The sequence below is a fragment of the Kogia breviceps genome, chromosome 19, assembly GCF_026419965.1.
Source record: "Kogia breviceps isolate mKogBre1 chromosome 19, mKogBre1 haplotype 1, whole genome shotgun sequence".
In the NCBI taxonomy this organism is placed as follows: Eukaryota; Metazoa; Chordata; class Mammalia; order Artiodactyla; family Physeteridae; genus Kogia; species Kogia breviceps.
In genome coordinates this window covers 49164637-49188017 of record NC_081328.1, presented here as the reverse complement: position 1 = coordinate 49188017, position 23381 = coordinate 49164637, and the positions used below count along the sequence as shown (strand labels likewise).

Below are 23381 nucleotides of genomic sequence, written 5' to 3'. Positions count from 1 at the left end.
CCGTTGACCTGTGAACAACACGGGCTGAAACAGCGTGGTCCACTTACACATAGGGTTTTTCCCATAAATAACGGTGCTACGTGACCTGCGGTTGGTTGAGTTTGCAGGTACAGAGGACCGGCTGTAAAGTTATACCCGGATCTGTGACCTCTGCATTGTTCTAGAGTCAGCTGTAATTTTCTGTAAGAATCCAGAAGCGGGCAAAAGCGCCTCAGGCCTGTCAGGTTGGCTGTTAGAGTCTGAAGCTACAGGGCAAAGGGAATTAGTTACCTGAGAAATACATATCCAAAGGGTCAAAGGCCAGTTGAGTGACAGCGAATTTCAGCTAATTATGTCCCTTTCTGTGTAATACTACCAACATCTCTGAGAAGAGAGGTATGTTCTGATCACATGAGCGCTCTCTACTTGACATGTAACCAGTGTGGTGTGCCTTTAACACAAAACTGACAGGTGCTAAACTACGGTTCTTCTGTCGCTTCATGATTGTCCCGCCCGTTACTTTCCTCTGTGTTGAAGACGCAGAGTAGCCTAGTAGTTAAGACCTGCCTTAGGAATCAGGCCGCCACACTGCCCCCGCGACGAAGCTGCCTGGCTGCGCTTTTTGCCTCAGTTTCCCCATCTGTAAAGTGGGAATACTTACCTCATAGGGTTCTTCTAAAGATGTGGTGAACTAACAGGCAAAATACTTTGTGATAAGCAAGCACTTGGTAGAATGTTGCCTACTTAGGTAAATACTTCTTTTTTAACAATAATTGTTTTAGAAGAAAATTCAGTTCCATCTATTGTCCAGAAATGTTTAGCTTCAGCTTCCTAGTATCCTAGTATCCATCTGCCCTCTTAACCTATATTTAGAAAATGAAGTACACAAATCTTTACCCTTAAAGGTTTTTTCTTACTACAAGTGAAAAAATTAGTGCCTTGAATCTTCAAAATTGATGAAAAATACTTCTGATAATATTTTATAATCACATTAAAGTTTAAAAATAAATGTGTTAAAAATAGATAGCTAATAAAGTTTAAGAAAGTCAGCTTGTAAAATTGCCTCTCTGGCTGGTTCTCACCCCTTTTCCTCAGCAGCCCTAAGTCCCGTCCGCCTTCCTTCCCGTGCAGCCTCTTCTCCAGATGCTGTCTTGACTCCCGAGCTTGTCGTCTTCCCCGGAAGACCAGGCGTATTAAAACGAAAACCAGCCTTCATAGGTAGTGCAATGTGGTTATTGCAGAGCTTAGGGAAGGGAGAGTGCACGGTCACCTTGCGCAGTGAAAGAAAAGTCAGAGCAGGGTTTAAGCATGGACCTCAAACGAGTAGAGTTCCAGTGGAGCAGAGCCAGCGTCGCATGGAAGAAGGGGCTGTTGGTGTCGGCGAGGGCCGGCCAGGCTGGCTGCCAGTGGAGGGAGGAACAGGAAAAACGAGGCGGGGAGGGTGGGGCCCGGCCATGGGACTTGGGGTGCTCTGGAGGCCAGTCTGAAGCCTGACCTAACAGTTGTGCCCTCACCTAACTGGGTCTGTGTGGGTGGAGGTGAAGGTAGCCCCCAGTGGTGTCGGACTCCCACAGGCATTTGGTTAGGTCTACACAGTGCGTGCGTGTGTGTGTGTGTGTGTGTGTGTGTGTGTGTGTGTGTGTGTGTGTGTGTGTGTCTGTGAGATTGCCAACATTTAAAAATTGGAAATTTTCAACCAAAAGTGGCTTCTGGCTTCTCTTGAAGATGGCTGCCTTCGGCCTGTGTTCCACTCACTGGTCGCACGGGTGGCACCTGTAGCAGGGCAGGCGCTGTCCCCACCAGGCCTGCGTCACCTTCATTTGTGTTGCCCACTTGGCCTATATGGGCATTTGAGTTTGAAGCTTTTGATTTAAAGTTAAGAACAAAAATGTTCACTACCTTTGCTTCTGTACCAGGACATGTGGTGTGGGAACCGCAGGTTAGAAATGGCCTGGAAACACTGGGTCACACCTACACTGGTCATTCTATCTGGCCAAGCAGCCCACCCAGCTCATAACGGGTGTCCCATCAGGGGCTCTTCAGCCTTTTTGCTATCGTCCCCCTCATCTCTCTCCACTAACCCAGCACAGTGATGGCACTTGTCACGTGCCCCAGTGCATGCCTGCTTTTAGCTGTAAGAAATAAACCCAGGATCAGCTCACATTCCAGCAGGGGCAGATGGCAGCACCCACACTTTGAAATAGTTCAAGTCCTTTAAGGGAGTTTGATGTGTAATTCATAAACTCCTTAAGAGCAGACTTTTGTAAAGTGAGTTCACTAAAGGCAGCTTCGGGGTCTCCCCACCAGCTTGTTCTGTCGGTGGGACCTTCGGGTACCGTTTACGTCTCTGAGAGACTGGTTTGGATCCGGTGAGTTTGCACAAGATGCCCTGAGATCAGCAAAGACTTTCCTAATTGTTTGGACTTGTTCTGTTTTTCTGTGGGCTCCGACTGAGAAGCCTCAGGACCACGTTGGCCACCAGAGCAAGTAAAGTGAAGAGAATCGTTGGTCTTACTTAATCAAAGACTATTTGTTACCATCGTCCCCCAAATTTAGGAATAAAATTCCTACAGATGTGTGTTATTAAAAAGGCAAAAAGGGGGTTTTTTCTTCCAGCATTAAAAGTTACATTTAAGGGCTTCCCTAGTGGCGCAGTGGTTGAGGGTCCGCCTGCCGATGCAGGGGACACGGGTTCGTGCCCCGGTCCGGGAGGATCCCACGTGCCGCAGAGCGGCTGGGCCCGTGAGCCGTGGCCGCTGCGCCTGCGCGTCCGGAGCCTGTGCTCCGCAACGGGAGAGGCCACAACAGTGAGAGGCCCGTGTACCGCAAAAAAAAAAAAAAAAAGTTAAATTTAAAATATTTGGCTGTTAATTAAGACTTAGATTGATTCTCTAGGAGAGCTTTAGAAAGTAAACGTTTAGAGGAAGAGCAGACATATCCTGATAGTGTTTTTATTTTTAGCTGGACTGAACCCAAACATGAATGTCAGCAGCATGGACATGACTGGTGGTTTATCAGTGAAGGACCCGTCTCAGTCCCAGTCACGCCTCCCTCAGTGGACACATCCCAACCCAATGGATAACTTACCCGGTGCTGCTTCTCCACTCGACCAGAACCCCAGCAAGCATGGTACGTCCGAGCCGAGGTGCCTGGAGTCTGGTCACTTCTTTTCTACTCGCTGATTATCCTCGTTTCGTTACTCGTACTGCATTTCTCTTCTAAGAATTCAGTGCTGAAAGCTGAATAGAAGATATTCCAAGAGAGCAAACCAAACAAAAACAAACACAAGAGATACAGGGAACTAGAGTAGTGGTAACCAGAGGGGAAGGGGTGGGTGGAGAGCAAAATGGGGAAAGGGGGTCACCTGCATGGAGACGGATGTAAACTAAGCTCTTGGTGGTGAGCACCCTGTGGTGTAGACAGCAGTCGAAATGCAGCGTCGTGCCCGTGGGACTTCAACGTCAGAAACCAGTGTTAGCTGAATAAGTGAAACATACATACTCCACTTCATTACAGAGTATGTCAGATCCCAGGTAGTCAATGATCAAACCTCTCGAAGGTTTGAAAGCCTCAATTTTCACGCCTTAGCTATAAACCAAGAAGTCATTGAAAATGCCCCAGAGCAATGAAGGATACAGGGCACGGCCGCACACTCATGAATCTGTATCTTCAACCAAAACTTTGTCTAAAAGAAAATTTTTTCAATAAAATGATAAAACACAATAGAAAATCTAATGCCTAGAAAAGAGAAACAGCAAATGCTAACAACCAGGAAATTCCCTGGCGGTCCAGTGGTTAGGATTTGGCGCTTGCACTGCTGGGGCCAGGGTTCAACCCCTGGTCGGGGAACTAAGATCCCGCAAGCTGCGAGGCACAGCCGGGGGGTGGGGGGTGGGGGAGCTAATAACCATAGGAGGTGATCTCACTTGCATTCAATTTAGCTCTTAATTTCCTGGTAGCGTAAACAGCAAAGGAAATTTAATAGGGTGTATAACTCTCTCTCGATATAAGGCATTCTCAAAAGAAAATTCTTCCTAATGGTTAATTCTACAAGAAGATCATCACGTGCTATTTGGTCACTTTCCTTGGCAGGAGAGAGCTCAGTCGCCCAGGGTGGGTGGGGTTAAGGCCTCTGAGTCCACTTGCCAGTTTGTCCTTCCATAGTGAGGGTAGCAGACTGGGGAAGGGACACAGGCAACAACAAGGACAACAGCTGACCACGGGGACTCACAGGCTGTCCCCAGAGAGCTTCACCGCGGTGTGGGTATGCATTTATCAGGAATTCCAACTTGAAAAACTGAAACAGTTCTTAAAGAGTTTGTCTTTCAAGGCCAAGTCTGGGCTAACCGAAATAGTCACTTCCCCCAGAAAGTGCTGGCCAAACCGAGTCTGACAGTTCGTGCACCTCTGCAAAGGGCAAGGCCCGGCGCCCAGCACAGGGACTCGGGGTCCCCTGTTCACTCGGCTCTTTGTTCCCTGCCGTCCCCCCAGGTGCTATCCCTGGAGGTCTGAGCATTGGGCCTCCAGCTAAGTCCTCCATCGACGACTCGTATGGCCGGTACGATTTAATCCAGAGCAGTGAGTCACCAGCCAGTCCTCCTGTAGCTGTTCCCCATAGCTGGTCACGTGCCAAATCTGACAGTGATAAAATCTCAAATGGCTCCAGCATCAACTGGCCCCCAGGTAAGAAAGAGTGTGCACACTTCCCCGTGGCAGCCGATCAGAACACGCCAAGCCCACGGGAGCGATTAGGCCCAGGAGAGGCCAGGATCCAAGCTCAGAATCCTGGAAGCCTTAACACCATAGCTTTGGCTTTTTCACTGGAAATCCATTCATCAGATAAATTGTGGGTGTGGTTGGCGTCACAGGGTTTTCTGCAGCCCTTAGTTCAGTGGAAGGAGAGTGGGGAAGGGGCGCTGTGTGCCGTCCGGTCAGAGTATGTCTGGGCTTTATCCTCCCGTCTGGACACCATCTTAGTGTTCAGTGTGGTAGCTATAATACCTAGTTGTTCGGAAGGACTGATGATTTACTAAAGTCTTAAGTGTGCCTCTTAACTTAATTAGCAGATTGTAAACATTTCCATAAACTATCATGAAGCAACATGAAGGTGCTTTAATACTCATGTGTTGATTTTCATTTGTTTGGAATTTTCCAGAGTTCCATCCGGGAGTTCCCTGGAAAGGACTTCAGAATATAGATCCCGAGAATGACCCTGACGTCACTCCTGGAAGTGTCCCCACCGGGCCTACCATCAATACCACCATACAGGATGTCAACCGCTACCTCCTCAAGAGTGGAGGTGAGGGGGCGCCCCAGCTGTGTCCATGCAGTGGTCTCCGTGCAGGCGCTCCAGGGCAGCGGGAGGGTGTGGGTGGTGAGGCCGGGACGTGCAAGGCACGCCCGATGGGGACCTTCTCTTGCCGTGTGATGCAGCATAGTGCTCACGGGGAAATGGAAATTGATTTGGGTTCAGTATCTCTGCTGGATTTATTAACACATCGTTTTTTATGAACATTGTGTTATAAAATAACAATATTAACCACCAAGCTTTTTAAGAAAAAGGTTTCCAGTTGAAATCTCTTTGAGCTAGAAGTGAACGGACCCCTTACTCATCCGTATCAGCCAATTTTTCCTTTCCTGAAAGAGTCTGGTAAAAAGACTGAGATCTTTCCCCAGGACTTCCTTCCTGGCACAAACTCCCGATGCTCTAAGGTTTGGCACACCCTCTTTAGACTTCACGATCCAGTCAGCAAGTGATGAGCTGAGCTGCAAGGTTACAAAACATAAACATAGACTTCAAGTGCAGTATCGAGAAGGGCAGTAACTTGCCTTCTCTTGAGGCCTGCAAATGAAGATGCTCTGTAAGTGCCATTCCTGATGGAGTTTTATCCTCATAATTCTAATAATGGGAAAGAAGAGCCAGCTTATCAGAGGTGCTCAGCACTAATAAGGCCACTCGGATATTTCCCAGAACATTAATTTAGGTTTCCTACCTAAATGTGGCCTGTGGGGGAGAGGCAGTTCTTATCAATGGTTCTTTCGAGTGACAGGACGCTGCGTGCCTGTGGTTCGGGGAGAAAGGCGCCGTACACACAGGTCACCTTCCCATCTAGTGCCGTGCATTCCTCGTGTCGCGAGGCGGCTGCATCTCAGAGCAGGGACGTTGCAGGCCACCCCGAGGTCAGGGACGGAGGAGTGGCACGGGGGACGAGAGGCTGTGTGGGACGTGGAGCCTGTTTGAGGTGGTGGGGACCAGGGAGTGGCACAGCCAGAGGCGAGACTTGGCCGTTGCCCCTTGGCACCCTGAGTGTGGCCGCAGGGTTGAGCCGGGCAGCCGGGTGTGTCGGCGCGTTCGAGGTCGTGGAGGGAGGGCGAGCCATGCCGATCAGGGCAGTAGAAGACCTTGGAAAGAGTCGAGGCTGCTCAGCACAGAGCAGAGCTTCCCAACTGGTGTCTGATGGTCAGCCCGTGGTCCCTGGCACCTGGGGCATCGTGGGCCACCTCCGCCTTCGCACGCGAGTGCCGTGACGCGACACAGGCGTCCTGGAGGGGCAGGGGGGTTCCGAGGGCAGAGCTGAGCAGATGAGACAAACGTCAGGGCAAAGGGAAGCTCAGCCTCAGAGACGTTGGCTGAGACAGGACCTCAGCTGCAGGACAGAGAGAGCCCCCTGCAGCCTCACATGGCCCTGCGTGACCTCCGGGGGCTGGAGCCCGGGGACAGCGCCGCCCCCACCCAGGCCTCGCCCCGGAAAGCCCTTGCTCCCCCACCTCGTGGTTTGTTTATCTGAGAGAAGGGGCGGGATGAACGGACCTTTATGTAGAACTTATTTACAAAAAGCACCACAGCCGCAGGGCCAGAAGTAAACTGCAAAGGCCAGACCTCGCTGACCGCCCCCTCCAGGGCCCATGTGCCGCACCCCGCACTCGAGGGCCTTCAGGCGCCCCAGGGGCTGACCTCACTCAGGGCCACAAAAGCCTGTCGTAGTTTTGAGCGGCCAGCTTGATCTGACATACAGGGAAGGGACTTCCCTGGTGGCGCAGTGGTTAGGAATCCACCTGCCACGCAGGGGACACGGGTTCAAGCCCTGGCCTGGGAAGATCCCACATGCCGCAGAGCAGCTAAGCCCGTGCTCCACAACTGCTGAGCCTGTGCTCTAGAGCCCGCGAGCCACAACTACTGAGCCCACGCGCCGCAACTACTGGAGCCCATGCTCCGCAACGAGAGAAGCCACCGCGATGAGAAGCCCGCGCACCACAACGAAGAGTAGCTCCTGCTCGCTGCAGCTAGAGAAAGCCTGCGCACAGCAACAAAGACCCAACGCAGCCAAAAATCAAATAAACAAATAAATACATAAAATACAGAGAAAAAAATTGAGAAAATGCACCCTAGAAGGAAAAGAGCGGGAAATGCCACTGGCCTCTTGTTGTTGGCTTATTTATTTTACGTATTTTCATAATGGAATTTTTTCGTATTGAGTATACTAGGTGTTGGGTTTTTATTTGCATTTTTGTTTTTATTTATTTATTGTCGTTGGTGTTAAGTTCTGATTTGATATTAAAATTTTAAATTAGCCCAATATTTGTTTGGATGTTATTTATAGTTTTAACCTTTATGGGGTGAATATTAACCAGAATGGTAAAATGCAGCTGTGCCATCTCCTGACAAATTGATACGAAAAGGAAAATTAACCATAATTTTATGGGACAGTTTCCACTATTAAACTAAAAATGTCAAAACTAGAACACTGTTAAAATCTAAGTATCCTACCGTTAATTATAAAAGAAATGCCACATAGGGTTAAATAGTCTATAATTTGGGATCCTTGGGCTTATTGCATTTTTTTGTTGGTAAATGGAAGCAGAGGGTTCAGGAACTACGAATAGGTTGACAGTAAATCTGACATCTTTTAAAATTGAAGACCTGCAGGTTCCAAATAAATTTTAATGTTCATCTGCTCTTGTGCCATATTCTAAGGAGGTCAGTTACAGCAGAGCAGCTGTCAACAGCTGGCAGGTTGTAGACTGCACAAGTCTGGGAGGTGCCGCACGCCTGGCAGCCCCAGTGAAGGGTACTCCTGAGGGTGTTCAGTGCCATCCCAGCCGGGGCCCTGCGTCAGGGGCCCGTGTCTTGTGAGATTCTGTTCACGGTAGTAAACCTGACAGCCAGATTTGCGTGCGCCTGTCCTCTCCCCCGGCCAGCTTCCACACTCTGGCCGAGTAACTTGCCAAGTCAGAAGAGCTCTGATCCATCCTGCTTTAACCACAAGGCACCACTGCTTCATCCTCCCTCTTCCCCGGCTTCCTGCTTTCCTCAGCAAATGGGTGGGGTGACATGGAAACAGCACCGGCAGGGGTGCTCCGGGGGCCACACCCCGTCAGCCCCCCCCCCTCCCAGGAGCAGGAACAGGGTCCTCAGCAGAGGGAACCGCAGTTCTGGGGACACGATAGCTCACAGTGACACAGTTACTAGCACACATTTCTCCTCGTTATTCCCGTATGCAAGAGAGAAATACGAATGGGGGAGATGGGCTACGTGAGACCTTTTGAGTCAGGAAAAGTGCTGGTCTTTTTATGGCAAAATCTGTAACAGAAAGCTTGGAGTTTTCTTTTCGGTTCTGTGGATCTTGTTGGAGGTGTGAAAAGGTGGAGTTGGCCCTGTGTTTTTATTTTTATCTTACTTGGAAGGGGAAACCCATGGGATCCTTCGGAACTCGGACGTGTTGTTGTAAACGCTCGGTGGTCGTTCTCTTCCCTCCTGCCGCCTGGTCTCCCCCACCCCGCCCTCTCCCAGGGCCCCGGGCCCCCAGAGGCGGCGGTGTGCCCGTGTCTTCCTCTCCTCCCCGTGGTCTTGGCCGCGTCACGCTCTCACTTTCCACCATTTGCACAAACGGCAGCCTAGGAGGACAGTGGTTCTTGGCTGCTAGGACTGTCATGCCCGCGCCGAGCGGCTCGCCCCGCAGGCCCGTGCTCACCTTTCTTAGTGCCACGTTTGGTTCTGCAGGGTCCTCCCCACCGTCATCTCAGAATGCCACACTGCCTTCCTCGAGTGCCTGGCCGCTCGCTGCCTCCGGCTACAGTCGCTCTCTCAGCAGCCTCGTGCCCGCTCCTACTATTGCAGGTACGCACCTGGCCTCTCGACTTGCAGGTAGCCTTTTCTCTCTTTCCGCAAACAAAATGGACGGCCTGGCTTTTCCTGGTGGTCTGTCTGCTCCTCCCTGAGCTGGGAGGCCATGTGGTGTGATGGAGAGCGGGCCTGAGCTTTGCTGAGCAGCCATGGGGCCTCGGGCACCACTGCTCCCACCCCCCCACCCCCCCACACCCCCGTGGAGTGGGAATGGTGACACCTCCTCCTTGGGCTGTCGCAAAGATCCGGGGATTATGTAAACTCCCCAGGGCAGGATGTGACACAGCTGCTTTCCCCTCTCCTCCCTTCCCACCGTAGCCATGAGACCACGGGTATACGAAGGCTTAAAGACGTGAAGGCGGCAACCTCTGGGGACCTGCTGTGAACTTGCATTGGCCCCCAGGGACTAGGAGGCCACAGCAGCCCCATGCTTCACTGCTGTCTCTGGGGTCAGTGCAGGGCCTGGGTTATTCCTCTCTCAGTATAGACCCTACGAGTCTTTCAAGTCAGAAATTTCTTTTCAGCTGAGAGGAGAATTGAGAATTGTTTGTCATAGTAACTTCAAAGGAATTGTTATCTGGAAATTTTAAGAGAGATAATGGACACACACACAAACAATGTGTACAGGTTTATAAGAAGAGGTGGAACTTAAGTAAAGAGGGTTTATTGTTTATAAATTTCTTCAAATATGTTTCTACATTCCACCAGCCTTCTCATCCATACTTTGTTTAAATCTGTGTAAGAATGCTGTAGGAATTCCTTTTATACCAGTGCCCAGGGGAGAAAGTAGTGTTGATGTACTTTGGCATCTTATTTAAAAAGAGAGAGAAAAAGAGCTTCTGGATTATGTCTACTCCTTCTAATGTTTATTCCCTCTAATGTTTACAGAGGGGATGCATTAGGCCTGTAATACTTCACAATCATTTGGCTAAAGAGATGGGCAAACAAAACCATCTTCCTGTATCTCGGGCAGTTTTTTACGGCGTTTTGGTTTTTCTGATCAGCGACGCCTTTGCTCAGATGAGCATTTGTTGTCATGAAGCTGCAGTCGACCCTGGCCGCCAGGGTGGCAGAGGCACTCCACACAAGAGGCGCCTGTGCCGGCCTGGGCGCTGCCCCGCTGCCCGAGGAGCATGGTGTCCGTGACCACCCTGCCTGCTGTCCTCGCAGCGCTGGGCCGCGCAAGCGGGCGTGGCAGGTGCCCCGGGCACAGGAGGGGCTGGAGCTGGTGGTCATTACTGGTTTTGGTTTTTCTCCCCAAGAGCCTTAAAACAGGCCCCCCAGCCGAGGTGCCAAGTTGCCAAACCGGCTCAGCCCTCGGCCACACCCGTTCCTATAGGCCTGGAGAGCGGAGTCTCAAAGCCGCAAAGATGACGCTGGTCAACGTGAGCTCAGGCGGCTTCTGTCAGAGGGGGCGTTGCTTTGACAGGGGACTGACACCTAAAGAAATGGCGGAAAGGCTCTTGACCTTGATTAGTTTGTTATGAGGTAAGATGTGTCCCAGCAGAATTTGTTAAGTTAGCTTTAACACTGAACTCCAAAAATGCAGTTTTTCTGGGTGGCAAGCTCGTGTCTGGCACATTTAGCAAATTAAGCATCAGAAATACGGGCAAGATCCATACCGGACACCAGCAGACTCTGTCTCTGGGCAGAAATTCAAGAGAGAGGATGCCTGTGGTCCTCGTGTGGGAGCTTGACTTGGTGCTGCATTTCGGTCACGCGGTCCTCTGGAGCCAGAGAGCGCCTGGTGTGATTCCCTAGGCGCTGCCCTGACTTTCCTTCTCTGTCTCAGGAATGCCTATGCTCCACTTCTCTGCCTTTCCAGGTAAACTGTCAGACATTAAATCGACGTGGTCCTCTGGCCCTGCCTCTCACACACAAGCCTCTCTGTCTCATGAGCTGTGGAAGGTGCCCAGAAACACTACTGCACCCACAAGGCCACCTCCAGGGTTAACCAATCCCAAGCCTTCCTCCACCTGGGGAGCCAGTCCCCTCGGCTGGACCAGCTCCTACTCCTCGGGTACGCGTCCGTCCTCGTGTCCGTATGGGGTGGCGGGGACGGGGGTGTCCGTGCCTGCTCCACTTGTCCTTTAGGGAAGATGCCTGTCATTTTGTCCTGCAGCTCCTTTGTAAGGACTAAGGACTCCTGGACCCTGGGGGGGCTTAGGAGGGACCAAGGCACCCTAGACCCTCGGGGATTATCTGGGCCCAGGCTCTGCTGCCTGTGTTTCAGCATCAGCCCTGGGTGCTTGCACACACAGCTTTGTCGAGAGCCAGGAGGTCCTGGCGGGCGGTCTCGGCACCCACTGAGGGGCCGCGCTGGGCCCTCGGAGAGGCCCGAGCCACAAGCATGAGGGTCTCCATTCCCAGTGTGAGCGCACCGCCCCATCCTAAGGTGCAGCTCTGGAGGCTTCTTCCGGCCCCCTGCTGAACTGCGGGGACGAGGCGGGTGGTGCACAGGGCATTTAAGAAGCTGAGAGTGAAGCCAGCCCTGCAAGTCTGTTTCGTTTTTGTTAGCAAGTGGGATTTTAGAGCATTGATTATAAAGCTGGGGGGCGGGGGGCAGAGGAGGAGACCAGAACTTCCAGGCAGTTCTCAAGTCTCTGCCGCCACACCCGCCTCCCGGGGGGTCTGCAGAGACTGTGAGTCTGGGTTGGTTTCTGGGGGTTGGGAAAGGCTTGGAGCACAGGTTCGGCCCGTGCTGCGTCCGTGTGGGGAGACGGGAGGGCGTTGGGAAGAGCTGTCTGACTCACCGCAGCCTTGTTGACCGGGTTCTTCCCTGGGCACAGGTTCTGCCTGGAGTACTGACACCTCAGGAAGGACAAGCAGCTGGCTCGTTCTCCGCAACCTCACGCCCCAGGTACAGGCACCCGGTGGGGCATCGCCAGGCCTGAGGGCCTTGTCGGTGACTCGAGGCCTCCCTCATGGCCCGGAGGCCGCGCCGGCAGCAGGGGTCATTTAACCATGTTCCTGGTGAACTGTTTACCTTTCACTCTTCCGAGGCTTAAAGAGTGTCCCCTTATAAACAGAATTGCTCACCTGTACCTGCTCCAGAACGATTTGGCCTGTGCTCACCTTTCCCAGGGTCAGGGGCCACGAGGCTCTGTGTCACGTGCTCTGGCGAGAGGGGGTCAGAACCAAAGCAGGGTTTTCTCCTTCTTCTGTTAGCCCATCTCAGAAACTATAACTGAAATGTCCAAGATTTTAAATTACACAGTAAGTTACAAGGTGCAAAAGGTTAATATCATAATCATATAGTAAGCCCTTTCAAAGACAGACATCTTCCCAAGGTACCGTGCACCTGGATTTCATAAACGTGTACAGTGAAGAATTCCCAGGATGCGTGTTACCGCCCCTCTGCTTCCTCAATCAGATCGATGGCTCCACCCTGCGGACGCTGTGCTTGCAGCACGGGCCTCTCATCACATTCCACCTGAACCTAACCCAAGGCAACGCCGTGGTCCGGTACAGCTCCAAGGAGGAAGCCGCCAAGGCCCAGAAGTCCCTGCACATGTATGTCCCTCCCCTGCCCCGCGCGGCCCCGGCTGCAGCCCGGTGGTGCCGGGGCTGGGCGTTGTGGGTGGGTCCCGGGGCCGCAGCCACAGAGCACCGTGGGCGGGCGCGAAGTCCAATGTGGTGTGGACAGGGTCGGCTGCCCCCAGGGCCTCTCTCGGCTTGCACTCGGCTGCCCAGTCCTGTGTCCTCAAGTCTCGGCCTGAGTGTGTCTGTGTCCTGACTTCCTCTCCTTCTAAGGACACCGGTCTAAGTGAATTAAGGCCACCCTCCTGACCTCATATTACCTTAATTCCCTCTTTAAAGACCTCTTTCCAAATACAGGCACAGTGTGGTCTTGGGGCTTAGGGCTTCGACGTATGAATTTGGGGGGACACAATTCACCCCGTAATAGGTGTCTTGTGACGTGTTGGTTTCTTCTGCTGCTGAAGTGCCATGGCTTGCCCCCCCCCGACCCCAGTAGGGAAAGAGTCCCCCAAGAGAGCACGTGTAGAGCCCAGTGATAGAAGATGCTCTGTCCATAGAAGATATCTCCAGGCATACGACACATTCAGGCCCACTGCTGGGCCTCATAGTGGTCCCTGCAGCCAACTCCTCTCCCCTGATTAAAGGACGCTTTCGAGAAGATGTGTGAGTAGACCTAATGAGCCACATCACTTGGGGTGTGGGCCCCAGAAGGTGATCCTTCCTATTTTTAGCCCGGGGTATAAATTGCACCGACCCTAAATGATGCCCAAGTTTAATGGTCCATTCATGCACTTCCTTAAGAATGTGCTCTCTACACTGACACAGCATAGCTGCTAGAAGTCTAAAGTGAGAACAAAGGTCATAATCTGGCCTTGGAAATAGCTATACTAAAACGTGAACTGCAGGACCATTTCTGGGTGGCCTGTGACATGAAGCCTCCAGCTGCCCTTTTCCCATTTAAAAAAAAAAAAAAAAAAAAGGGAAAGCCAACGAGGCAAACACAGGAAGACACACAGCTGCTCTGCTCACATGACCCCTGTTCTGCTTTTTTTGTTTGTTTGTTTTGAGTTTTTGTTTTGAGATGTAACTGACATACAACAGCGTGTCAGTTTAGAGTGTAGTGTTGATTTGACACATTTATATATTGCAATATGGTTACCACCGTGTGAGCTAACACGCACATCAGGGCACATAACTTCCTTTTTGTGGTGAGAATATTTAAGATCTACTATCTCAGCAACTTTGAGGTAAAGGATACAGAATTGCTAACTGTAGTCACTGCGCTGTACACGAGCTCCCCAGAACTCACTCATCTTCTAACTGGAAGTTTGTAACCTGAGACCAACCTCTCCCCATTTCCCACCCACAGCCCCTGGTAACCACCATTCTACTCCCAAATGTTTCAACAAGTTTGGCTTTTTTAGATTCCGTATATGATTGATATCATGCAGTATTTATCTTTGACTTACCTCACTTAGCATAAGGCCCTCAGGATTAATCCATTTTGTTGCAGGATTTCCTTCTTTCTCATGGCTGAATAATATTCGTGTGTGTGTGTGTGTGTGTGTGTGTGTGTATAAACATCTTCTTTATCCACTGATTTGTTGACAATTATGTTGTTTCCATATCTTGACTATTTAAGTAATGCTGCAGTAAACATGGGAGTTCAGATATCTATCTCTTCAATAGCCTATTTCCATTTCCTTTGGATATATATGCAGAAGTGGGCTTGCTGGATCGTATGGTTGTTCTAGTCTGAATTTTTTGAGGAACCTCTATACTTTTTCCACAGTGGCTGCACCAATTTTCGTTCCCACCGACAGTGTAGGAGGGTTTTCTTTTCTTCACATCCTCACCAACACTTGTTATTTCTTGTCTTCTTGATGATAGCCATTCTAACTAGTATGAGGTGATACCTCATTGTGGTTTTGACTTGCATTTCCCTGATGATTAGTGATGCTGAGCATGTTTTCATGTGTCTGTTGGCCATTTCTATGTCTTCTTTGGGAAGATGTCTATTCAGTTCCTTTGCCCATTTTTTAATCAGATTGTTTGGGGGGTTTTTTGTTATTGAGTTATATGAGTTCTCTATATATTTGAGTTACAGGATATTCTCTAGATCAGATAGATGGTTTGAAAATACTTTTCCCATTTTATAGGTTGTCTTTGCATTTTGTTGATGGTTTTCTTTGCTGTGCAGAAGCTTTTTAGTTTGAGGTAGTCCCACTTGTTGATTTTTTTCTTTTGTTGCTTGTGCTTTTGCTGTCATATCCAAAATTTTGTTGCAAAGACCAGTGTCAAGGAGTTTTTTCCCTATGTTTGCTTCTAGGAGTTTTATGGGTCTTTGCTTCTAGGGTTTCAGGTCTTATGTTTAAGTCTTTAGTCCATTTCAAGTTAATTTTTGTGAGTGGTATAAGGTAGGGATCCAGTTTCATTTTTTTGCATGTGGTCGTCCAGTTTTCCCAACACCATTTATCGAGGGGAATATCCTTTCCCCATTGAGTATTCTTGGTCCCCTTGTCAAATATTAGTTGACTGTATATGTGGGGATCTATTTCTGGACTCTCTATTCCATTGGTCTATGTATCTGTTATTATGCCAGTAACATACTGTTTTGATTACTGTAGCTTTGTAGTGTTGTTTGAAATCAGGAAGTTTGATGCCTCCAGCTTTGTTCTTTCTCCGGATTGCTTTGGCTATTTGGGGTATTTTGTGGTTCCATACACATTTTAGGATTGTTTATACATTTCTATGAAGAAAATGCCATTGGAATGTGATAGGGATTGCATTGAATCTATAGATGGCTTTAGGTTGTATGGACATTTTAAGAATATTTTTAATTCTTTCAATCCATGAATACAGGATGGCTTTCCTTTTGTATCTTCTTCAATTTCTTTCATCAAAGTCTTGTAGTTTCCATGGTATAGCTCTTTCACTTCCTTGGTTAAATTTATTCCTAAGTATTTTATTGTTTTTGATGCTATTGTGAATTGGATTTTTTCTTTATTTCTTTTTCAGATATTTCATTGTTAGTGTATAGTAAGAAATGCAACTCCTTTCTGTGTGTTGATTTTATATTCTACAATTTTACTGAATTCTTTGATTACTTCCAACAGATGTTTGATGGAGTCTTTAGGATTATCTCTATGTAAGGTGATGTCATCTGCAAATAAATTTTACGTCTTCCCTTCCAGCTTAGATACTTTTTATTTCTTTATCTTGCCTGATTGCTCTGGCTAAGACTTCCAATACTATATCGAATAGAAGAGGTGAAGAGTGAGCACCCTTGTCTTGTTCCTGACCTGAGAAGAAAAGCTTTCAACGTCTTACCATTGAAAATGATGTTAGCTTTGTGTATATGTATGGTTTTTATTATTTTGAGGCCTGTTCTTTCTGTACCCTATTTGTTGAGGAGTCTTCATCATGAAAGGATGTGGTGTTTTGTCAAATGCTATTTCAACGCCTGTTAAGATGATCACATGGTTTTGATCTTCCATTCTGTTAATGTGGTGTATCCCATTTATTTTCATATGTTGAACCACCACCCCTGCCTGAATCCCAGAGATAAGTCCCACTTAACCGGTGTGTACTTTGTTGAGAATCTTTACTTTTTTGAGAATTTTTGCATCTGTGTTCATTTATATTGGTCTGTGGGGTTCTTTTGTTTGTTTATTTGTGTGTGTTTTTTGGGGTTTTGTTGTTTGTTTGTTTGTGGTGTCCTTATCTGGCTTTAGTATCAGGATAATATTGGTCTTATAAAAAGAGTTTGGGAGTGTTCCCACCTCTTCAGTTTTTTGGAAAAGTTTGAGAAGAAATGATGTTAATTCCCCTTTAAGTGTTTGGTAGAATTCGTCACTGAAACCATCTGTGGTCCTGGGCTTTTTTCTGTATTGGGAATAATCAGCTGATTATTGATTCAACCTCCTTACTCATTATTGGTCCATTCAGATTTTCTATTTCTTGATGATTCAATTTTGGTAAATCGTATGTTTCTAGAAATTTGAACATTTCTTCTAGATTATCCGGTTTGTTGGCACATCCTGTGTATTTCTGTGGTATCACTTGTAATGTCTCCCTTTCATTTCTGATTTTGTTTATTCATGTGTTCTTTTTTTCTTGGTTAGTCTAGCTAAAGGTTTGTCAATTCTGTGTTATCTTTTCAAAAAACCAGCTCTTATTTTCGTCGCTGTCCTCCTCCTTTAGGTGTGTTCTGGGAAACACTACCATCTTGGCCGAGTTCGCTGGCGAAGAAGAAGTGAACCGTTTCTTAGCCCAAGGCCAAGCACTGCCGCCCACCTCCAGCTGGCAGCCCAGCGCTGGGACCAGCCAGACGCGGCTGGGCGCCTCGGGCAGCTCCCACGGCCTGGTGCGCAGCGACACTGGCCACTGGAACGCCCCGTGCCTGGCAGGCAAAGGGAGCAGCGACTTGCTGTGGGGCGGGGTCCCCCAGTACTCCAGCAGCCTGTGGGGCCCCCCCAGTAGCGACGATGGCAGGGTCATCGGAAGCCCCACCCCGCTGAACACTCTGCTTCCCGGCGACCTTCTCAGTGGGGAGTCCATCTAGCCCGCAGAGGCCGCGTGGGCGCCGCAGTCATCAGCACTCGGAAGAAACGCTGACCCTTTCCAGTCCGGGCATCGCTGAGGACCCCGCTTGACCCGAGCAGCCCGGCAGCCCTTTCGAGTACCTCTGTCCAGTACTGAAGACGAACCTTGGCCGCAGTCCTTGCGAACTGTTCCCAAGACAGTGCGGTCTGCGCTGGGTCAGTGTCATGTGTAATGACAGGATGCTTCTCACAGCTTTTTATTTTGTGTCGTCTTATGTTTGTATGGTGTGTTGTCATTTTGATTTTTTAAGTATAAAAGCTGCTTAGAATAGTTCTATCATGAAGGGCACTTTTCAGATATTGTGGGCTGGAAAGGGTTATTTTATCAAGGTGGGGGGAGGGAGGGAGGGAGACGAGAAAGCCTATTTAAAACGAGCCTGTGACGATTATGCACATTACCAGAGGCGGACCCCGTAATCAGGGGGAGCTGGCGTCCATCACTGGGACGCGGTCCTGGCAGCCCAGACCAGCGAGCCGAGCGGAAGGAGCGGTCTGCGATCTGTTCTCTGTTCCCACGGATCCGCCTATGCACATTACCCTTGTTTCATTACTTTTTCATGTCATTTTTTTAATCCCAAAAAAATATTTTTTAAAAGTTTAAAAAAAATAGACATATCAAACATGCAAATACTTGAATCCAGCAGGCCAATAATGAAATGTGAACACTTTCTAATTCTACACTTCCAGGTTGGCATCAGTACGCAGAAACAGGCTCTAGGAAAAATTTCTAAGTTCACAGCCTATGTGTGTGTGTGTTGAAACAGAAGCACGTGTGTGTGTGCGTGCGTGTGCGTGCGCACTTTCTGTGTTCGTGTGTTAAGTGTGTGAGGGATTTAACTGTGGGTTTTCCCTTTGATTCAGTATGTGCTTTTTTTTTTTTTGGCGCATTGGTCAAACGTTTGTTATTATTAGCTTCTAACTTTGCACTGAGTGTCCCTGCCCTTCCTTCAGCTAATCCTATACATTAAAGAGAATTCATAGGACAGGGCCGGTGACAATTCATGTGTAAATGTTTACTCAAGGACTCTGTTATTGCGTTTAAAAATTACAGTGTATATCTCTGGAGAAATAATATGTATACCTACCTTTAGCAGCTTTTTATTGTGGACTAATGCAAGAAAATTATTACCAGAGTATTGCACCATTTTTCCATTTGGAATATAAAGTTAAAGAGAAAAAAAACTCTCGTTGAACTGTGGCCATAGATACTTGTAGAGGGTGGATGGTTCCGCGGGAGGAACAGAAACAAGCACTTGGACGTGGGTTGTGACTGCTTTCGGAGGAGCCCGAGGTGAGGGCTCCCACCTGTTTACAGACCTTTTTTTCTCCTTCAGACTTTAAAATAAAAAAATTTTAAAAAGGAATTTAAAAAAAGAAAAAAGAAAAAAAAGAAAGACTTCCGTCGTAAAGAAACCTATTTTCAGAATGCAGATCCGCTACTTCAGAGCTCTGGGATTGAACAGTGTCGTTTTCCCCTCCGGCCACCGTCGTGGACTCTGTCGACTGTCCCCTTCGTCCAGGTGACGAGTGGTGGTCACTGTCTTGCACACGCGGATGCGCTCTCAGGAAAGCCAGGGTTCCCGAGGGGCAGCTCCACACCATTTCATGTATTTTGTAACCCAACTCCTAGCACTGAAGATGTTATTAAAAAACAAACAAAAAATAAAGAAAAAAAAGAAAAAAGAGGAAAAAACAAACACAAAGAAGAAAGATACCTAATCTCTAACGTGTAGCAGTTACGTATGTACCAAATAATGGACTCAAAGGAAATAGATGTTCGAAGAGTGCTTTATATATTAAAAATTGCTTTATGTTTTAAAAATGATCAATGTTTTGATTGTTTTGCAAGAAAGAAAGACAATGGAGTAACATACCCTTGAGTATGTTTAAAAAAATATATGAACATGTGCTCCCTGCCTGCTTGATCAGGAAACTTGTGCATTACATTTTTTTTAATTAGCTTTTTAATGGTTTTATCGAAACAAAACAAACAAAAAAAAACAAAAAACAAAAAAACAAAGAAAAAAAAAGTTCCTGCAAAATTGCAGATCAACAAAAGCTGGTTTTATAGAGGATCATGAACTATGCACAAACTGGTTCAAGACTTTTTTCTCAAGTTCAGTAGTGTATTTAGCTAAACAGACCTTCCTCAGACTAAGTGCATCTCATTGCCATTACATGCGTTCTGTATATTTGATGTACACGTCCCTGCATATGTACACCAAATATACGTGCGTGCGTGCCCGTGTGCACCCAGACATACAGCTTCCCATGCTGCATTTAGCATCGAGTTGTAGAAAACTCCTGATATTTTTAAATTGAGGATGGAAGTAAAGAATCTCTCTGTTTGTTTTTGTTTTTTGTTGGGGTGGGTTTGGTTTTTTTCTTTTGACCTTTTATTTTGAATTAAAGATGTCTGTAACTCTGAGATTAAAAGACAAGTTTGTGGCTTTTAATGTTTTTCCTCATAGAATGTGATTGTTGAAGAAAATGCACCGAAAGTTGCTTTCAAAAGTACAACGCTTTGTTGAATCTTAATAAATTGCAATTTTTTTTCTTGGCTGTTCAAATAAATGTGTTTTTTATTTTTTCAAAGGCAGGTGTCATCCAAATTCACTTTGTATGTGTTGGGAGAGAGTTGTCCTACTGTGTGTAAGAAATTCCCTGTGTCGTCTTAGGCCATCCTCAGAGTTCACGTATATAGATACCCTCCAAGTTTTGGTTGCTTGACTTGTGATCTTATCATTTGTTTTGTGGTTTTGCAGTCCACCCTGAAATATTACTAGTCGTCGAGAGGTGCAGTAGAGCCTGGACCCACCCGTTCTGTGCGGGAACCGGTGTCACCTGGGGCAGCCGTGGGACGTGGCCCCAGCCGAGGACCCACCGCTCGCTCTCCTCCATGACCCAGTTTGGGCATAAGAAATATTCGGAGAGAAGAGAGTAGTGAAGGTCTTTGCGGGCTTCCACGGTGGCGCGGTGGTTAAGAGTCCGCCCGCCAGTGCAGGGGACACAGGTTCGAGCCCTGGTCCGGGAAGATCCTACATGCCACGGAGCAACTAAGCCTGTGCGCCACAACTACTGAAGCCCGCGCGCCTAGAGCCTGTATGAGAGAAGCCACAACAATGAAAAGCCCGCTCGCTGCAACAAAGAATAGCCCCCGCTCGCCGCAACTAGAGAAAGCCTGTGTGCAGCGACAAAGACCCAACGCAGCCAAAAATAAATAAACTTTTTTTTTTAAAAAAAAAAAGAAAAGGTCTGTTTTGTTTCCTAGACATTCGTTTCGGTAAAGGAGCCTTAGCTAACTTTACAGAGCGTCTTGTACAAGCGCAGTTGAAGTGATGGCACTGGGCAAAGCAGCAGCAGCCTTCTCCCCACGGGGTTCAAGTGGCAGTCAGAACGCTCGGGTCTGGCTCCCAGGTCCACCCCTGGATCGCCTGCCAGGACCTTAAGTAAGTTCAGTGCCAGTGCTCCTGTCTCATCAGGATTGTAAAGACAGCCTCTTGAAAACCAGCCAAAATGTCCTTTGTGACCCCTGCTCAGAGACCCGCAGAGTGAGTGTCTTTTTCTCTCCACTCCTAGGGGCCTCGGCCACGTTTTTTCGAGAAGACAGGACCCGGGTTGCCCCCCGCAGGCGAGACGGCGAGCTCCCGGCTCTCACCGGCCTCTAGAAAGTGGAGGAGGAAAGCGCAGAAGGGCCATCATCCGGAGGAGAAGCGAAAGGCTAAAACGAAACTCATGGAACTCAGAATGTGGACAGTTGGACGTACCTGACACCCTACCCTTGTACGCACCTGGAGGCACCGACCCTGCCGGGGCTGTGAGCAGCCCTTCTGCAAGTGTTCGTTCGGTCCCCGTGAGTCCAGCGTCGCTACAGGGAGCGAGCCGGCCCCGTGCCTGCTCCTGGGAGAACAGGCCCAGTACCTCCAGAACATCCAGAGGTTGAGGCAGGCTTCATGGAGGAGGTGGCACTTTCCTCCTATGCCCGGGGAAAGTAGGTAGGGGACAGGTCGGGGACACAGCGTACGCCGACTGACCACCTCATGGCCTAGAGTGGAGGCGGCTCCTGTACCCACAGGTGAAAAGGAGGCTCGGTGTCTGGGATCAAGAGAAAAATCAAGGCTCAGAGCTGCACTTTTTAAAAAAATCATTCTGGCGACACCGTGGGAGACGGCAAAGAAAGAAGGCAGGGTGCTCCGTGGGTGGAAGCTTGATGTGCGAAGAAGGGACTGTTGAATGGAGAGGAGAGGCCAGGAGGGAGCGGTTCTGGCCAGCACTGATTCTAACCACATAAACGACAAGATCCAAGGAGCTGAGTTGCTGAGCACGTGTTCGTTCAGGAAGGCATTTCGAGAAGATTCTTTGCAGGAATAGAACATATATATGGGGTGGATCAAGGATTGAAACCACCTAAGAGTCGTGGTGGAAACATGTAGTTAACTTATTAGCTTTACACATCAGTTTTCACAGCTTACCTTGTGTGGGACCAACCCCTGAATGGCAGCCTGCGTAGCAGCCCGCCTGGCCCCGGAGCCTGGATCCCCAGTCATCGTGAAAACCAGAAGCACATTTCCAAATGCTTCCTAAGTGCGCAGAAGCCTCAGGCTTAAGTGACATTTCGCTGGTTCTCCACCCTGGCTGCGTGTTAGAATTATCCAGAAAGTTTTTAAAATCCCAGTGCCAGGGCACATCTCAAACACATTCAACCAGAATCTCTGATTGTGGGCCCAGGCACCAGAGTTTTTAATCAAATCTCCCCAGTTGGTTCCGTTGAACAGCCCGGGCAGAGGCGGTGTCAGAGGCAGCCTGTCATCGGGCCGAGACTGTCGGCCGCCCACCCACTGGAATAGCCATTTCCAAGAGTTCAGTGCATCTCATGTGGCCGTCAGCTAGCTTTTTGCTTTTTTTTTTTTTTTTTTTTTTTCTTTTAGCAAAACTACTATGTGCCAGGCAGGGTGCTGAGCACCGTCTAGGACTGTGTCTGTTGTCTCAGCAGCCCCACGAGAGGTGAGGACTGCAACTGGCAGAGACTGGGAGAGGTTACAGAATGTGCCCAAGGCCATGAGCTGATGAGGGTCAAATGCAGGCCTACCTGACTCCACAGCCATCGCTCGCTCGGTCAGCCCCACACAGGATCCACCAGGGAATATTCCAGCTGGAGGACCTTGAGGCCACGTGTGTATCAGAAACAGCTCCGATGGGCGATAGGTGTGCCTGTAAAGAGACCTGGCTCGGACAGTAAGCAGGGCTGGTGAGTCTGGAATTTGTACACGGCCAGGCAGGGTGGTGCCACAGCCCCGGGCAGAATTTCTTCTCTGGAAAACCTCAGCCTTGCCCTTGAGGACTTTCAACTGATTGGATGAGGCCCACACACATCACTGGGGATAAAACCCTTAAAGGCAGCTGCCTGTGGGTGCCGAGCACCTACAAGGTGCCTTCACAGCAACACCTCGGCTGCCTCTTGAGTCGATAGCCAGGGACACCAACTGACCATCACGTGCGGCTTCTGCAGAGATACCCACGGGCCTTTCTCCTGTTTGTCGTCAGCAGCTCGTCCTGACCTCATAGCTGTTGCAAGGCAGGCGAAGTGGGCCCGGTCAAAACTGGTGGCAGTGCCGGCTCAGACTGGACGCGGTCAGCTTTATGTCCATCCCTCCAAAGGTGCATCGGTCCTCTTCACACAGAGGCAGCCATCTGGGGGGTGCTGGCCCCTAGAGCCCAGGTGAGTGTCCCCACCTGACCTCACCCAGCGGCACTCGTGCCCGGAGACACAGCCCAGGCCAGCTACTCGTAGAGGTCCTTAAGCACCTCCTGGCTGGGACCAGCCACAACACGCCCAGGAATCCTGCCTGATCTGTCGGGCGCCCCGAGAAAGTCAGGTGAGGTGACGGTCTGCCCCTGGACGGCTGCCAAATGCAGGAGCGCCCTGGGTGGGGCCGTCCTCAGGAGAGGGACCACCTGGAGTTAGCGTGGGCCCAGCTGGGAGCGCTGCTAATGGCAGTGGCGTCTTCACCGTGGGGCCAGCCTGGCCGCCCCAGGCCAGGTTTGCTCTCCCAGGTTCCCCGCTGGGACGAGGAGCGTGGGCCCACCGCCGCTCCCCCATCCTTTCCCACGGCGGCTGCGCCCCCGGCGCCTGCGGACAGCTCTGTCCCCTCCTCCCCGCACCCTCCGGTCCACGTGGCATCCCACAGGCTCCT

General features: G+C 49.3%; 1 protein-coding gene across 8 annotated transcripts in view; it reads left to right on the top strand.

Moving 5' to 3' along the window:
- The window catches only part of TNRC6C (trinucleotide repeat containing adaptor 6C), a 124612-nt gene extending 102538 nt beyond the window's left edge, over positions 1 to 22074 (top strand). For 2 of the 8 annotated variants that reach the window (XM_059048812.2, XM_067022195.1), the window contains exons 16-23: positions 2941 to 3108; positions 4471 to 4662; positions 5135 to 5278; positions 8981 to 9097; positions 10929 to 11123; positions 11893 to 11963; positions 12477 to 12616; positions 16787 to 18292. In XM_059048812.2, the coding sequence (XP_058904795.1) occupies positions 2941 to 3108; positions 4471 to 4662; positions 5135 to 5278; positions 8981 to 9097; positions 10929 to 11123; positions 11893 to 11963; positions 12477 to 12616; positions 16787 to 17147 (1388 nt within the window). In that variant the 3' untranslated portion in view covers positions 17148 to 18292. Of the gene's footprint in view, positions 1 to 2940; positions 3109 to 4470; positions 4663 to 5134; positions 5279 to 8980; positions 9098 to 10928; positions 11124 to 11892; positions 11964 to 12476; positions 12617 to 16786; positions 18293 to 18521; positions 19894 to 19952; positions 20386 to 20766 lie in introns of those variants that run through there. The other 6 variants (XM_059048814.2, XM_067022196.1, XR_010838358.1 and 3 more) reach the window with 5 other exon arrangements.
- The last annotated feature ends 1307 nt before the right edge of the window (positions 22075 to 23381 follow it).